The sequence below is a fragment of the Martes martes genome, assembly GCF_963455335.1.
Source record: "Martes martes genome assembly, chromosome: 1".
NCBI lineage: Eukaryota > Metazoa > Chordata > Mammalia > Carnivora > Mustelidae > Martes > Martes martes.
In genome coordinates this window covers 181,201,769-181,218,837 of record NC_137888.1, presented here as the reverse complement: position 1 = coordinate 181,218,837, position 17,069 = coordinate 181,201,769, and the positions used below count along the sequence as shown (strand labels likewise).

The 17,069-nt window shown below is 33.6% G+C and overlaps 1 protein-coding gene across 1 annotated transcript in view; it reads right to left on the bottom strand.

Annotated features, from left to right (window-relative positions):
- Window positions 1-1,996: 1,996 nt before the first annotated feature.
- The window catches only part of TMF1 (TATA element modulatory factor 1), a 34,348-nt gene continuing 19,275 nt past the window's right edge, over window positions 1,997-17,069 (bottom strand). The window contains exons 9-17 of the mRNA XM_080815393.1: window positions 14,665-14,757; window positions 13,802-13,958; window positions 9,917-10,109; window positions 9,068-9,137; window positions 8,734-8,826; window positions 7,782-7,883; window positions 7,093-7,245; window positions 5,841-5,966; window positions 1,997-3,897 (exon numbers count right to left, since the gene is read on the bottom strand). Of these exons, the coding sequence (XP_080671519.1) occupies window positions 3,754-3,897; window positions 5,841-5,966; window positions 7,093-7,245; window positions 7,782-7,883; window positions 8,734-8,826; window positions 9,068-9,137; window positions 9,917-10,109; window positions 13,802-13,958; window positions 14,665-14,757 (1,131 nt within the window). The 3' untranslated portion in view covers window positions 1,997-3,753. The remainder of the gene's footprint in view (window positions 3,898-5,840; window positions 5,967-7,092; window positions 7,246-7,781; window positions 7,884-8,733; window positions 8,827-9,067; window positions 9,138-9,916; window positions 10,110-13,801; window positions 13,959-14,664; window positions 14,758-17,069) is intronic.

The following is a 17,069-nucleotide window of genomic DNA, read 5'->3' as shown; positions in this document are numbered from 1 at the left end:
TAAAGATACCACCTATCAGCTTTTCAGAGCTTTCTAGACTTCAGAACAGTGGATAAGGGATTATGATCCCATTTAAGTGAATTCTTTCCACAGTAACAAAGCAAGCACTGTGTTTCCTATAATCCACATGACCACAGATTTTTGAACAATATGTATTTTTAAAAATTAAGATTGTAATTTCAAGAGACAAATGTTTAAAGACAAATTGTTTAAAACTGAAAAGGAACACCTTTATCTGTCCATCACTACCTATAAAAGCAGCAGTAGAGTTTAGAGTTTACTATTAAGCAAACAGCAACTGCTCTTATTACCCCTTGGCTTAGTATTATTTGAAGATTTTAAAATTACATTTACCTTACTTAGGAGCAGGGCAAATGGAGAATAAATTCCGGACAGCACTAATAAAAAATTCTCTGTACTGCAATTGTGGACTACTAAAGTATTTTGGGTTTTTTGTTTTGAGAAGCATTTAGTATTAAGGAGAAAGAAACAATTTCCATTCTATCTTATTAAAGGACTGTGATTTGCTAAAGGTAAAAGAGCTATGTGTAAAGGCAAAAGTTTACAAGTACTTTTAAGGATCAAAGCTGTAGAGTTCAGTATTAAAAGCAATATGAACTCAGAATAACTTATGAATGGAGGACAACTTATTTTATCAATTGTTATTGTTTGAGTACAGAACTGTTGTAAGACTTTTAGAAGAGTATCCTTATAGTGTTTAAGATTTTTAAAAAACACAAATCATCCATACAGTAATTTAGTTGCAAAAAATAAATTCTCGTAATTGTTTTCCAAAAACATGTCTTCATTAGAAAAACTATGCCTAATATTAATAATACTCTTCATAATATAACTCATAGAAAATTTGGTCTTATCCTTATTTTAAAATACGAATTCTGAAGTCATACAAGTCCTATTATTTTCATAAAACAATACTCCCCTCATTCATTGGTACTGGCTGGTCTAAATTATGGTAACGGTGAAATATAATAATACTATTTTAAAATCTTTATTCAAAGCAGATTCATGCTTATTACCTTTCACTTAGAATTAAAATATTTTATCCACCGGTAGTTGAAGTCATACTTTTAGCCCTTTACAAAACATTAAAGTTATACTATAAAACTGAATGGAATAGGGAAGATTAGAATTTTAAAGGGAAATAAAAAATTATGATACATTAGAAGAAAATGTACACATACCAGACAAATAGTAGTAAAACAAGATAAAGATACCTATAGTCATTTTCTCTTTTCTCTTGTGGCTTTTTTCTAAATACTACAATTCATATACTTTTAATAAGCATCTGAATAAAATTTTCAATTCAGAAATCAAATGCCAATTAAAGAATCATGAGAAAAAAAATTTCTACAGAAATTAATTGCTTAACTACAGGAACTCATGTTTCCCTAGCTCAGAAATTATCCATATTTAGAATATCTTAAATCACAATATAGATACATTGAATACATTCCCATATGCTAAACAGTGTAAAACTGAAACTTCGTAACAGAGTCAATGGAAAAAAGAAACTGGTGGTCTCATCTAGCTTCCCAAGAGTTGGAAAAACACCGTTAGTCTGTGCTCAGTTGTCTATCTATCAACAAGGCTCACACCTCTTTTACTTTTTTTTTTTTATATTTCTGAAATTGTTATGACTTTGAGTATCTATTTTCTTTTCAAGAGAAATACCTGATTGCAAACTATTCTCCTAAACATTAAAATATAATTTTACAAAATATGGATAAAGAAGTTTTAATGACCAACAGTAAAATACAGCAACCAATATTATAATAGGTATTCTGCCACTTAGTGGGGTTTTTCAAGAAACTTATTCACTACACCTTCTCAACTTATAAATGTATTGAGATCCAAGTGTATATTAAAATCTATGTGAATATCCATTATTAATTTTTGGATAAAGAACATATGGTAATATACAGCCAGAGCCCTCACTGCTTATCATTTTTAAGTTAAATAAATTGAAGACACTTTAGAATTATAAGTTGAACGGATTTTATTAATGTAAATAAGAATTAAGAAAAGAGAATGTTTAATATTATGAAATTGAAAAGTATAGGAGTTTTATTTCAATCTTTTTTCCACAACCTGAAGGTTTTATTTTCTCGCTAATGGATATTTTAAAAGAATAATTTTATAATTCTTGAACTTCTAGTTTCAAACACTTGATATTTTGCAACTTAAGTTTCCTATATTTTCTAATTTTGTACATTTCTTATTGCTATCAGTCTTGTCATTCCTTGTCAGCCCCTGAATATTAAAAAAAAATAAAATAAAAAAAAATAAAAATGTCCAAGCTGACAAAAAGCTATTACACTGCTTTTTACCACTAAAATACAGAAAATTAATTTTATGAATTTGGTTCACACTGAAAGACTATTTGTTAGTGCTACAAATTAGAGATCCAATGACAGAAATACTGTCTGGAATAAAAAAGAACAAAAATGAGGTCACTTGAATTGCCCTGAAAAGCATTCTAAATTCTTCAACATGGCTTGCTTATAGTTATACTCCAAAGTTCTAGTGTTTAAAATTCAACTAAAAATTAAATGACAGTTTTTATTTGCAAGTAAAGTCAGGTAATGACTTTCAGTAATAAAATGTATCAAAATATTTCACAAATTTAAAACAAGGCCCAGTTAACTTTTAAACAAAATAACACTCGGAAGAAAGCATAGCTGTTTTTTTAAAGCTATTCCACACTATTTTTGTGTGCAAAGTTTTGAGAAAAAAATGATAAATTATACAGAATTGCAGAAGGCCAAATTTAAATTAACTCCAATAATTTCTCTATATTCTTATAATTTATAATATCAAATATTGATTTTTAATGTGCTCAAAAATAAGGCTTTACAAAACATAAACAATTAATTTTTAAGAGAAAATCATGGTATTATTTTATCACTTTTGATTCATTTTATAGGGGAGGGCAGTAAAACAATACCTCTTCAAAAATCACTCAAATGTCACTGATATCATCACAAAATCATTCTAAGTAAAATTGTTCCACCATCCAATCATGCCTATATAACTAACTGAATAGCTACAGCTTTCACCAGAGATGTACCAAAATCTGTACAGACTTAATTGTAGAATCGGGGTGAAAGAAATTCTCAGACCACAAAATTTTAAAGTTTAAATCATTCACCCTTTAAGCTTCAGACAGTGTGTGACTTCTACTTTAAAAGAAAAAAAAATTAGTTCAAAATTTAGTAACTGTAGGTTTAATAATTTTTTTTACTAGAACACTTATTGTCTATTTTCATGAAGTAGTAATTAGATATGTTGAAATGTGAAAGATTTCAAAGTTTCAATATGTTAATATAACTCTTTAAATGTCCTTAATATATACAAACACATATAAATTACAGATACAATTAATTATATATTTACAATACAACATATGAACACTCTCTCCTTCCCTAACCATGTTGATGTGAGGAAAAGTAATCTCTGTGCTATTCAAGACAATAAAACAAAAACAAAAACAAAAACAAAAAACATTGATGTTTTAAAAAATAAATCTTTAAAGAATAGTTTCAAAAATAATGTTCAAATATTGCACAAAATAATTTAACTGCAAATATTACTATATACTAGAAAACAATTTTTTTCAGTTCTTGAACTCTACAGTAAATTCCACTTTCTAATTCTATAAAAGAATTTATTGGAAGTCTACATTTAGATATTAAATGTTTACATTCAATTTGATAGGAATGTAATTTTCAGAAGTTAACTGAGCCTTTGTCTTAAAAGTTCATCTATTTGAGTCTTATACATATTTTTTACATCTTCAAGATCTAATCGAAGTTCTTCTGCCTCTTCTGCTTTTTCTCCATACATCTGCAGAATAGTGTTGTATCTTTGATCCAAATCCTACAAAACATGTGTTCATAATTTTTAAAATTAACTCTATAAAACATCTTTAATATTATATTTATATTATAAATGAGTCAACAGTAAACATATTACAATCTAAATAAAAGTATCTAGTCATCTCATATAAAAATTAAAATGATATTCCAATCTGCTGGAATAAATAGCAAGTAAAGGAATTTAAAAAAAAAACAAAAACTTAAGCCAGATGGCTATCAATTTTATCTCTCTACTAATCTACAATTATCCCTATATAAAGATTAATCTGTCTTTTTTCCTATTAACTTAAACACATGTGATAAAATTTTACTATCTCTGGTTCATTGTGGCTTAAGTATTACCTGGCATTTATCCCATAGAAAAAGCTGAAAGAAAATTATTCTCATATATGGCTTAACAGTGACTCCTAATACCAAATATGCAAATTGTGATGATATATATAACATCAATGAACAAAATACTAATAAGATCATACAAAAGAGAAGCATTATAAATGAGCCTTGGTCAAATAAAATCCAGTTACTTTCTTATTTTGGGGACAAGACATGATTATGAAAAATGCTTTGTGTAGTGTGACAATCAAGAAGAAGGTTCTTCCTCTTACACTGTTTGTGGGAATGCAAGCTGGTACAGCCATTTTGGAAAACAGTGTGGAGATTCCTTAAGAAATTAAAAATAGAGCTACCCTATGACCCTGCAATTGCACTACTGGGTATTTACCCCAAAGATACAGATGTAGTGAAAAGAAGGGCCACCTGTATCCTAATGTTCATAGCAGCAATGGCCACAGTCGCCAAACTGTGGAAAAGCCAAGATGCCCTTCAACAGACAAATGGATAAAGAAGACATGATCCATATATACAATGGAGTATTTTATGCCTCCATCAGAAAGGATGAATACTCAACTTTTATATCCACATGGACAGGACTGGAGGAGATTATGCTGAGTGAAACTGGTCAAGCAGAGAAAGTCAATTATCATATGGTTTCACTTACTTACGGAGCATAAGGAATAACACGGAAGACACTGAGAGATGGAGAGGAGAAGTGAGTTGGGGAAATCGGAGAGGGAGACAAACCATGAGAGACTGTGGACTCTGAGAAACAAACTTAGGGTTTTGGAGGGGAGGGGGGTAGGGGTTGGGTGAGCCTGGTGGTGGGTATTAAGGAGGGCATGTATTGCATGGAACACTGGGTGTGGTGCATAAACAATGAATTTTGGAACACTGAAAAAAAATTAAATTTAATTTAAAAAATAAATAGGGGTGCCTGGGTGGCTCAGCGGGTTAAAGCCTCTGCCTTTGGCTCAGGTCATGATCCCAGGGTCCTGGGATCGAGCCCCATATCAGGTTCTCTGCTCAGCAGGGAGCCTGCTTCCTCCTCTCTCTCTGCTTGCCTCTCTGCCTACTTGTGATCTCTGTCTGTCAAATAAATAAAATCTTAAAAAAAAATTTTTTTTAAATAAAATAAAGAAAGAAAGTCCATGTAGGACCAGAAAACTAAAACCAATAAATTGACACTTTCTAGAGAACACAAAATTTAAAAAAAAAAGACAGTTCCTGAAACTGCTTTTCTGAAATATTAATACCATTTTCAAAGAAATCATGAAAACTTGTGCATCTTATATAAACTAACAATATGAAATTTAACGTAACTGGATAAAAATACCTTGGACTCATCCTCTTTTTAAAGGATTTATTCATTTTGTAGAGAGAGAAAGAGAGAGCAAGTATGCATGTAAGTGAGCAGGGGGAGAGGCAGAGGGAGAGAGAGAATTCTGAAACACAGTTCCTGCTGAGTGTAGAGCCTGACATGGAGTCCAACAAGGGGCTCACTCCCATGATCTGGAGATCATGACCTGAGCTGAAATCGAGAGTCAACCACCTAACCAACTAAGCCATCAGGCAACCCCTTGGACTCATCCTTAAATGAAGAATACTTACTCTTAGCTGAGTTCGAAGTTTGGGTATCTCTTTCACTTTCTCTTCGAGTTCATCATTTTGATTTGTTAATTTAACTAGCTCTTCAGCCATTATTGCACGTGTTTTCTCTAGGTTGCCAATTTCTAGCTGAGAAACATTACCAGAAAGTAATTTAAATCAAAATATATCTTGTTTAATACTTCTACTAATATATATTCAATATTATTTTGGGGAAATAGTATGTCAACATACAGCCATAAACTAACTTTTTTTAAGGAAATGGCAAAAACAAGAGTTTCTGCTCTCCTCAGAAGTTACCGTTTATAGGGCAAAAAGAACTAGAGAAAATCCAATAGTCTGTCTGAAATACGCAGCCCCGTATTTTTCTCTAGAGAAACAACATATATTTCAGTCACTCTAAATTACTGCAGAAATTCAGAGAAATAAAAACATACTTTAATGCAGTGCCAGCTGTCTGGGTCATACTGACAGAATCTATCAGCACTACCCAAGAAGTTAATCTGGGCCCTCAAGTCCAGCACATGGGCTACATGAACATAACACATATAAAGATTATTCTGATCTTATTTTCCAATTCAAAGACTTGTTCTTTAATAGAGTAGTATTTCAACTAACTAAAATTATATAATGAGAATAAAAGGAAAGATTTACCACTCAGTATATCAAGTGCAACAATGAAAATAGGTAAAATGTTTTAACATCTTACCATATTAAGTTTTTAAAAAACAAGGTAAAGTGGTAGGATGCTGCCTCCCTATTCGTGAGCCTTCCTTTCACATGCAGGATGTTCTAATTCTAACCTCTCTTATCTCCTCACTCCTTCCTCACAAAGGGAAGTGACTTATCTAAGTGGTAAACCTGGGAATAAAATGACTGTTCAGATCAGCAACTTCCTTTTTTTTTTTTGGATGTTTGGGGAAAGGCGCCTGCCAGGAGTTCTCTGCTCCTAGATGCTTAAAAGTCTTAGCTGGCAGGCTACAACACAAAGGGAGGTCCACTCTGGGCCCGCATCTGCTGTGATGGGGTAGATAAGTCACCCTAACTCAGGCAGTCAGCAGGCTCATTTGGCTCTCATCTTTGGCTTTTTTCTCCAACTTGTCTTTATCATTAATATATGTGATATATTTTAAACTTCACATGCCATATCTCACTTTATTTCCCAATTTGCTCAGAAGTGAGGTGGAGATGTAGGGTGCTATTTACTGGGCCCCAAATTTCATTTACTTCTGTAGCACATTTAATTTTTCCAAACCTGTAAATGAGTAATCTCTCCTTCCCTGAGTTTTAGCTGAGACTGCAGATTTTCAATAATGCTGGATCCTGCTCCCATTCTCACAGCATCATAAAGATTGTTTCCGTTAGCTGATACAGACATTGGTCCAAATGAGTGATCATGAGGCTCATCCTATATTAAACAAACCACATACAGTTATTCAGTTATTATAAACTGAGTTCCATGATAAGGTTCAAACAAAATGATTCTGCTAATTCTTGTTTTAAAATGTCTGTGACTGGAGCACCTGGGTGGCTCAGTCATTAAGTGACTGCCTTGGGCTCATCCCAGGGTCCTGGGATCAAGCCCTGCTTCGGGCTCCCTGCTCAGCAAGAGGCCGGCTTCTCTCTCTCCCAATACCCCTGCTGTGTTCCCTCTCTCACACATTCTCTCTCTCTGTCAAATAAATAAATAAATAAATAATCTTAAAATAAAATAAAAGGAAAAAAATAAAAATAAAAAAATAAAATAAAATAAAATGTCCATGACTTTCTCAAAGGCAAAAAATCATTTCTATCTCCTCAGTGCAATTAGCACTCCTTCGGGAACATACAGATGAATTGCCTATGGAATGGCAAGGTCATGGCTGACAGCCAAAAGCTACCTACATATTTCCTTTATCATCACTGAGTTTAACAACTAGGTACATGTAAGAAATAAAATATCACCTGAGACAGAAAAGATGTTTGTAGCCCTGCCATATCAACTCCACTTATTGAACTTGAACGTGATATGGTGGGAGTGCTAGAAACAGAAAATGGCTTCCGTTCCTTAAGGAGTGAAAAAAACAGTCACATTAAAGACTAAAATGGTAAATAAAAAAAGCAAGAAACTTTTCTAGGACAAATGACAACAAAGACTCATTCTCATTTCCTCATAAATGTTACAGACAGGATTTCTGAAGTCTTATTTAAAGGCCTAATAGTAATTTAAAATTGTAGACAGACTTGGTCAAATCATCTCAGGACCCATTTATATTACAACATAATTTATTTTTAATGGAATGAGAATATTTTTGTTCTAACAAGTATATGAACTAACTTCTCTATATTATATATTATATCACCAATTAAATCTAATTCTTTAGAGTAAGATTACTAATGAGTTTTATAAGCCATCAAGTTTCTGGCTTATCCATTTTATTTTTAAATATATAGTTTTAAAATTCCAAATGAATTCAAAAGGTAATTTCCATGTACACAGAAGCAGTTTTAATATAACATGCTAACTACCTAGTATCCGCCAATCCTTCAAATACAGGAAACTCGTTTTAGAAAAATTACCTTCCTTAACCAGAAATAAAGTAAATAAATCAGTTTTATACCTAGAGGCCAAATGAAGTGCATTAGTTTCAGTGAACGACCACAAAATTCATTTAAAATTGGGCAACAGTTTCTATCACTCAAATCCTAGAAATCACAATCTCTTTGGATAAACAACAAATTACTGTGGACCCACTGTGACAGGATACTGATTACAATACTAGAATTCATCACTCTATTGATTTTAGACATAAGAAACGATATTTATAAAGTATAGCTAAAATTACGTAACAATGATTAAACCCAACAGCTACTGCCTGGTTACACTAAAAACAAAACAAAATCCAAAATTCAATACCTTTTCTTTTATTGCTTCCTGGTTGAAAACAGCTTTCTTCCTTTCCTGTTCAACTTTCATTTTCTCCATTTCTAACTGACTATTCAGTAGTATCTAATGGAGAGAGGTACAGTTAGGTAATTTCTGTACTAAATCATCCTTCTAAGACCATTCCAAAGTCAAGAACATAAAGTATGTATTCCTATTTGTTTTACTACTAAAGACCAACTTCCAAAAGTAGTCACATTGCTCACTGCACCATGGCATCTCATTAGTTGGCTACCATCCCCAACCATTCTCTAGTGGAGAATTATCCCCTATCATTCTCTAGAGGCAAGTGAACACTGGTAAGTACCTTTTCTTTCCTTGTCTCTTCAAGTGTTCTTACGTATTCATCTTTTAGATTTTCTAATTCAACCTGGTACCTACAAAGATGATAGTACATGCTATTAAAAACTATTAACTCTTTAATAGACATTTCTACCATCAGCTTGATTTTCCAAATCTATTTTCCAGATGACAGGGAATTTTACACTCAGAAGCCAAGCTAGTACTTTTGTGCATTTTAATACATTGCTGCTCCGAGCTAGGATTTAATTTAAAAAAGCGACTTTCTAAAAAGAATTTGAATACCACCATTCTGGAGTACGTTCAGATTCTGCAAAAGCTTGTTAGGGAGGCCTATGAAAATATTTTATAGATTCAAGTATTTTATTTCATAAATCATTTTTACTTGGCCATTTTTTTTTAAACTAAAATTTCCAAGGAAGAACTCAGGGAGTAATACCACACTAATCACAGCCTTAATACAATTTCAGATAGATGGATTTTATAGCTTGTAGTTCCAAAGAACCCATATATTTATTTAGAAAGACTGGAACACTGCTAAGACCCTTGTAAAATATAAAAATATAAAAATTACTCCAATGAGTAGTCTCCAAACTATTGTGTAGTTACAGACCCTTAAAAAAAAAAAACAACGCTATTAAAGTAATAAACTCTTTCCCTGGAAAATGCAAATACATACAGAACATGCCACACAATTTCACCAGCCTATATAAAGTTCAATAAACCCCCAAAGCATCCTGCTATAACATCCTATTATTAAATTAATTATTATTAATTTAAACACCATAACATCTTTTTTTAAGTGCTTTAAGATGTCACAAAACTACTAAGAATAATACTCAACAAACATGCTCACCTATTATTTTCATCCTCAAGTTTTCTTAGCTTATTTTTCTCTGATTCTAACTGAGCCTGAAATCTACTGTTTTCTTGTCTTAAGAGAGAATTCTGTGACTCCATGGAGGACATCTGAATTTTGTTGGCAAGGAGTTCTTCTGCAGCTGCACGTTCTCTTTCAACTGCTGCTGCTAACAAAGTCTGGGATTCACCTGATTGTAGGATAAAAAAGAAAAATCACATATACTTAAACCCAAAACACCAAGTATATTCCGACTTCAAATGGATAATGATTCAAGTAGCCACACAGGAATCTGTAACTGCTTATTGACTAAGGCAGACTACCTACATAGACAAAAGAACAAATCTTAACTTATAGATATGCTTTACTATTTTCCCTTATTTTAACTTGAATGTGGAGGCACATATTAAATGAGTAATGGACTACAAATGGTGCTGGAGCAACTGGATATCCACAGTCAAAAAAGAAAACATCAGGGGCGCCTGGGTGGCTCAGTGGGTTAAAGCCTCTGCCTTCGGCTCAGGTCATGATCCCAGGGTCCTGGGATAGAGCCCTGCATTGGGCTCTCTGCTCAGAAGGGAGCCTGCTTTCCCCCACCCCCCCGCCTACTTATGATCTCTGTAAAGAAATAAAATCTTAAAAAAAAAAATCAAACTAAATTATAAAAATTTATATATATTTATATACATATATATTATATATATAATTGTACATGAAAATTAACTCAAAATGGATCATAAACCTAAGTGTAAAACTATAAAAATTTTAGAAAAAAAATAACACAGGAGAAATCTTCAGGATCTAGGAACAAGCAAAGAATACTTAGGTTTGACACCAAAGCAGAGCCAGAAAAAGAAAAACTGATAAACTGGACTTCTTCAAAATTTAAGCTTTTGTTTTTATGGAACAGGATAAAAAGACAAGCTACAGACCTGGAGGAAAAAAATGCAAGCCACATTATCCATTGTCTAGAATATATGAAGAAGTCTCAAAACTCACCAGTGAAAATAAAGAGAATCCAATTAGAAAAGGGGCAAAAGACATGAAAAGGTGGGGTGCCTGGGTGGCTGAGTTTGTTAAGCATCTGCCTTTGGCTCTGGTCATAATCTCTGGGTCCTGGGATCAAGGCCCTCATCGGCCTACCGACTCAGCAGGGAGCCTACTTCTCCCCTCCCTCTGCCCCTTCTTCCTGCTAGTACGTGCTCTCTCAAATAAATAAATAAAATCTTAAAAAAAAAAAAAGACATGAAAAGGTATTTCACTGAAAAGAATATACAAACAGAAAGTAAGCACAAGAAATGATATGCAACATGAGTCATATGTGGTAGTCATACAACTACCCACACAACCCAGCAACTGCACACTTAGGCATTTAGGCAGAGAAATGAAAACATGTTCACACTAAAACCTATACAAGAATGTTCACAGTTGCTTTATCTGTATAGAAAAAATCTAGAATGAGCCCAGATATCATTCATCAGGTAGATGGTTAAAGAAAATGTGGTATGCACATACCATGGAAACACACTCAGCAATGAAAAGACTAAATCACTGATACGCACGGTAACTTAGATGAACCTCCAGGGAATTATGCTGAGAGAGAAAAAGTGAATCCAAAATTGTCACACAGTATATGCTTCTATTTATATAACATTTTGAAATTCCGTAATTTTAGCTGGAGGACAGTTTAGTGGTGGCCAAAATTTGTGACATAAAAGGAGGGCCACGAAGGTGAGAAAGTGAGGTTCTAAAAGGACAACATAAAGGATCTTTGTGGTGCTGGAACAGTTCAACATCTTGAGTGGGTATATGAACCTACACAAATGATAAAATTGTGAAGAACTTAATACAAACACATACACACACACACACACGCACAAATAAGGACCACTAAAACTGGGGAAATCTGAATAAAACTAGTACCTCGTATCAGTATCAATACCCTGGCTATGATATTATACTATAATTTTGCAGTGTTAACATGTGGGGATATTGGGTATAGCATGCAAGGGACAACCTCTATTATTTCTTATAACTGCATGTAAATCTACAATTATCTCAATAAAAAATTTCAGTTAACAAAGATTAATGGATACAACTCTGAGATTTTTTCCTACCAAAGTAGACCTAATTTCACTTCATATTGTTACAAAATGTATTTGTACTCCTATTAAAAGCATTCTTTGGAGGGCACCTGGGTGGCTCAGTTGTTAAGTGTCTGCCTTTAGCTCAGGTCATGATCCCAGGGTCCTGTGATTGAGCCCCACATCAGGCTCTCTGCTCAGCAGGAAGCCTGCTTCTCCCTCTCTCCCACTTCCCCGCTTGTGTTCACTCTCACTATATCTCTCTCTGTAAAATGAATAAATAAAACCTTAAAAAAAAAAAAAGCATTAGTTGGTATTTGTGTCCCATGGCTTTGCTTATATTCCAGCACAATACACATATCCCTGAGAGGATGTAGAGTCCAGTTTAAAAACGACAATAATAGGTTCTAGTTTTCATTTACTGCTAAAAAATATTCATTTCAGAAGGTGTCATTTTCAGATGTCTGATCTTCACAGCAAATGTCTCTTAATAACAAATGACAGACCTAAAATTTATTCCTATAAATTAAACAATATATAAAGGTTCATCTAGTTCAGTGATTTTTTTAAGGGGATAAATCTTTTTCCAGATGTAATCTCACATGAAACTCAAAAAATAAAAAAAGATTGAAAAAGCGGTACTAGTTTCATTAACGCAGCATGGAGGGATATATCAAGCACCTTAATTACAGAGCTGCCCTCTCACCATGACATGGTAAGCAAAGACTGATACTAAGATAGTCCTAAGACATCTAAGGGATCACTGAATACTGTTTGAAAACCACTAATCTAGTCTACCCCTCATGATTTACAGGGATACCCATTCAGACCTGCTTTTATCACTGTACCATGGTCTCTCTCAAGTAAGTTAGTTTTAGGCATAGAAAGGACACATGAATTTTTCATGAATTAGCTAGCTTCTGGGATATCTAATATATGTGTGTGTGTGTGTGTGTGTGTATACTACTGCATACACTACTGCATACACTACTTATCTGTGTTTACATAAACAACTTGGAATAATTACTTTCTTAATATTAGTACATAAGGGCAACCTGAAGCATTTCTATAAAGAAGGCTCTTAAGACTCCTCAGAATCTCATAGACCTGTACCTCTGGGGCAAATAATACATTATATGTAAATTAAAAAAAAAAGGTCTCCTCAGAATCTGTCTAGCAGAGTTTGATCTGGATCCTCCTCAGACCTATCTCTATTCTTGGAATTCTACCAAAGACTAGAATCATATCTGATCTCTACTTCCTATTATATTGCAGACAAGCTAGAAAGGGGTCAGATGTAGCAAAGACAAGGAAAAAAATGATTGCAATGGTCTGTAAATATGAAAGGATGACATGGAAGTATATGGGACAGATTTTGACACACTGTGCAAAAGGAAAACAAATGGTTTGAAAGGGTCAATTAGGATATTAGAAAATCAAAGTAAAAAAGGAGAAGAGGTGGAACTCTACAAGTTAGACATAAAGTATAACTATCCAATCAAGTGGATTTCAATTTCTTTTTTTTTTTTAAGATTTTATTTATTTATTTGACAGAGAGAGATCACAAGTAGGCAGAGAGGCAGGCAGAGAGATGGGGAAGCAGGCTCCCTGCGAGCAGAGAGCCTGATGCGGGGCTTGATCCCAGGACCCTGGGATCACGACCCGAGCTGAAGGCAGAGGCTTTAACCCACTGAGCCACCCAGGTGCCCCAAGTGGATTTCAATTTCATAACATTATTCTAATTCCATAAACAAGAGGAAAGGGCTTCTGCATTGAGCTTAAGAACTAAAGCATTTACCAAGTCTATCGGAAAGATTCTTCTCTAACTTCTCCCACGATGATGTCTGGGACCCCAGAGTTGCTTGCAAATTTTCTATCTGTCGAAGCAACGGTCTTGTTGTTGATGAAACACTTTGACTCAGCTCTTGGTTTCGATTCTCTGCTTCCTGGAGTCTCTGAATCATTAAATTCTTAAGTCATTACCACTAACACCAATGAAAACTCTAAAAATACTAGCAAACAAACTTTATGAAAGATTTTGGAGAGTATTATTTCACCAAGATGAAATTGTTTTTTAATTACATTATTTTCTAATTATTCAATCCTTAAGGTAGTTAGAATGCGTAACAGTGTCTAAGTAAGTGCTTCTTTACAAAGCTTTTCTAATATAAAGATAGCTTTTGATTACCTTACGGTAAAAACGACTACATCCAAACCTCCCAGCAGTTGCCTCATCATCCAAATATTTCTAAATATTTACAAAAACAGAAAGATCAATCTGAGATGCATTTTCTCTCCCTTTTTCCATGCATGTTCACTGACTGAAAATTAATAGAGTATTGGTATAAAAACTGGAACTGATTATCTGCCCCATGGTAAGCAACGACTGATACTAATAAACTGGCTATAACAAATGAAAAAACAATACCAAAAATAAAACTGTCATTATAAAATTACTTTCTATGTAACAAAATTAAGGCTTTTCATGTTTATTTTTAAGGTGTCCACTCTGGTATTATTCATATAAGCTACAAAAATACAGCAAATGATAAACTATGATAGTAATCTGCTCAATACTATGATTATTATCTCCACTGAAGGATTTTTTTATTTTTAGGAAGACACATCTTGGATTTGAGTCTAGGAAAACTGTGACAGTACCTGCTGGAGTTCACTGATCTCATGGCGTAAATAATCCTCTTTTCTGGCAGCTGCTTGCTCTGCACGTTGCAGTGCCAGTCTAAGGTCTCCAACCTATACAAAGAGAACCAATGCACTATCACAAACAATATCAAAACATTACTTATAACTTCCTGACTACATTCTGTGTTATGCTGACCTACTGTTTATGTATAATACTTATACTATCCAGTGAGCTCTTACATATGATTATGACATAACCCATTCATCAAGCAGTTGTGAACTGTATGTCTACTCAGTAAGTATATACATAGAAAAGCATTGTTAGTATTTTTAGGCCAAAAAAAAAAAAAAAGGCACATAAACTGGCACAGCCACTGCCATATAATATAGGAGGAGAGACAGCGCCTCTATAAATGTTTGCAATGTAAGGCAGAATGCAATAGCTATAAAAGCTAGCTGCTATACTCATACACTGCTGTAAATGTAAACTGCTGTAGTCTTTTTGTAAAACAATATGGCAACATGTTTAAACAATCATAAAACTTTTCACTTTCTTTCACCTGGTCATCTTGGTCTTGAGCATTTATTCAACAGAAGCAAATCTAAATATACAAAGATACTCACCTAACACTATTAGCTAGACTAGCAAAAACAGACAAAACAAGAAATAGTCTAAATATCCATCAACAGTAATCTATTTTTGCAAATGTTGATACAGCATGAATATTCTCATTAAAAATTATGATGAATGTGAGACAACTGGGTGGTTCAGTCAGGTGAACATCTGACTCTTGATTTCAGCTCCGGGTTGTGATCTCAGGATCCTGAGATCAGCCCCCTGTCAGGCTCCACACTCAGCAGGGGGTCTACTTCTCTCCCTCTTCCTCTGATCCTCCCTCACTCATGCGTGCATCCACGCTCTCTCTCTCTTATAAAATAAATAAATAAATCTTTAAAAATAATTATGATGGATATAAAGAATATGTAAAATTTTATAATTTAATCTTAAATGAGAAAGCTGTAAAATAATGATACCAATTATTTAAAAATATATACACAGAGATGAGGGTAAGAAGTTAATACCCCAAATTGACATTATTTGTAAGTGTGATGATTTTCCTCTTTTAAAGATTTTATTTATTTGACAGAAAGAGTATACACACAAGTAGGAAGAGGCAGAGGGAGAGGGAGAAAGAATCCCACGGAGACTCCACACAGAGCACAAAGCCTGATATGGGGCTTGATCCCATGACCATGTGAGATCATGACCTGAGCTGAATCCAAGAGTCAGATGTTTAATCCACTGAGCCAGCTAAGGCCCCTAAAAAGTGATGATTTATAAATGGTAGCCCCATGTGCTCTGCCTCTCATTCCCCCAATGTTTATTATTGTAACATAATTTTAATTTGAAATATTAAGATTTTATCCAACCCAGTGGTCAGAAACACAAGGGGTAAGTTGATGTGATTTATAATAACAAAATACTGGAAACAACCCAAATATCCATCAGTAGGAAATGACTGAATTCACAATGGTATAATAACAATATAACAACAGTATAAATAGTAACAGTGACGTATTACAAAACTGTAAAAAGAAATTCTGTAAATAGCTCTAAGTTCTATTATGGAGTGAATGATCACCAGAATACTTAAAGTAAACTGTAAGATGGTATAAATATTAAATTATATTTTATGTAAGAACTATGAGGGAGATACAAATAAATATGGGTATAAATGTATCTGTGTATACATGTGCGGAGGTATATAATTAAGTGTATAGATTTATATACTTTCTTGCATTTACAAACTCTAATAAAATGGTTACTTATAGGCAAGGAAAGGGGGTGGGGCAGCTAAGCTGGAAGCAAATTTTGTCTTAATATATTGTTTTCTAGCTCTCACTTTGGAATCATGTAAACATTTTACATATTTGTGTAAAATTAAATCAAAACTGCACTGGGGTCAATGAGAGAATAGTCTTTTCAACAAATGGTACTGGGACAGTTGGATATCGATGTGCAGAAAACCTAAATGTGAGAGTTATGACTATAAAATTCTTAGAAGGAAATAGGTAAAAACCTGCAAGACCTTAGATTAAGCAATGGGATCTTAAATATGACACTCAAGGCATAGGCAGCAAAAGAAAAAATAGGTAAGTTGGACTTCATCAGAATTTTTTAATTAGTAAATCAAAGGGCATTATCAAGAAAATAAAAGATAACCTAAAAAATGGGAAAAAATATTTGTAAATCCTACATCCGATGGGAACCTAATGTGCAGAATACATAAAGATCTCTCACAATTAAACAATTTTTAAATAGCCCGATTTAAAAATGGACAAAGGATTTGAGTATTCAAATAAATTCCTCCAGGGGCGCCTGGGTGACTCAGTGGGTTAAAGCCTCTGCCTTCGGCTCAGGT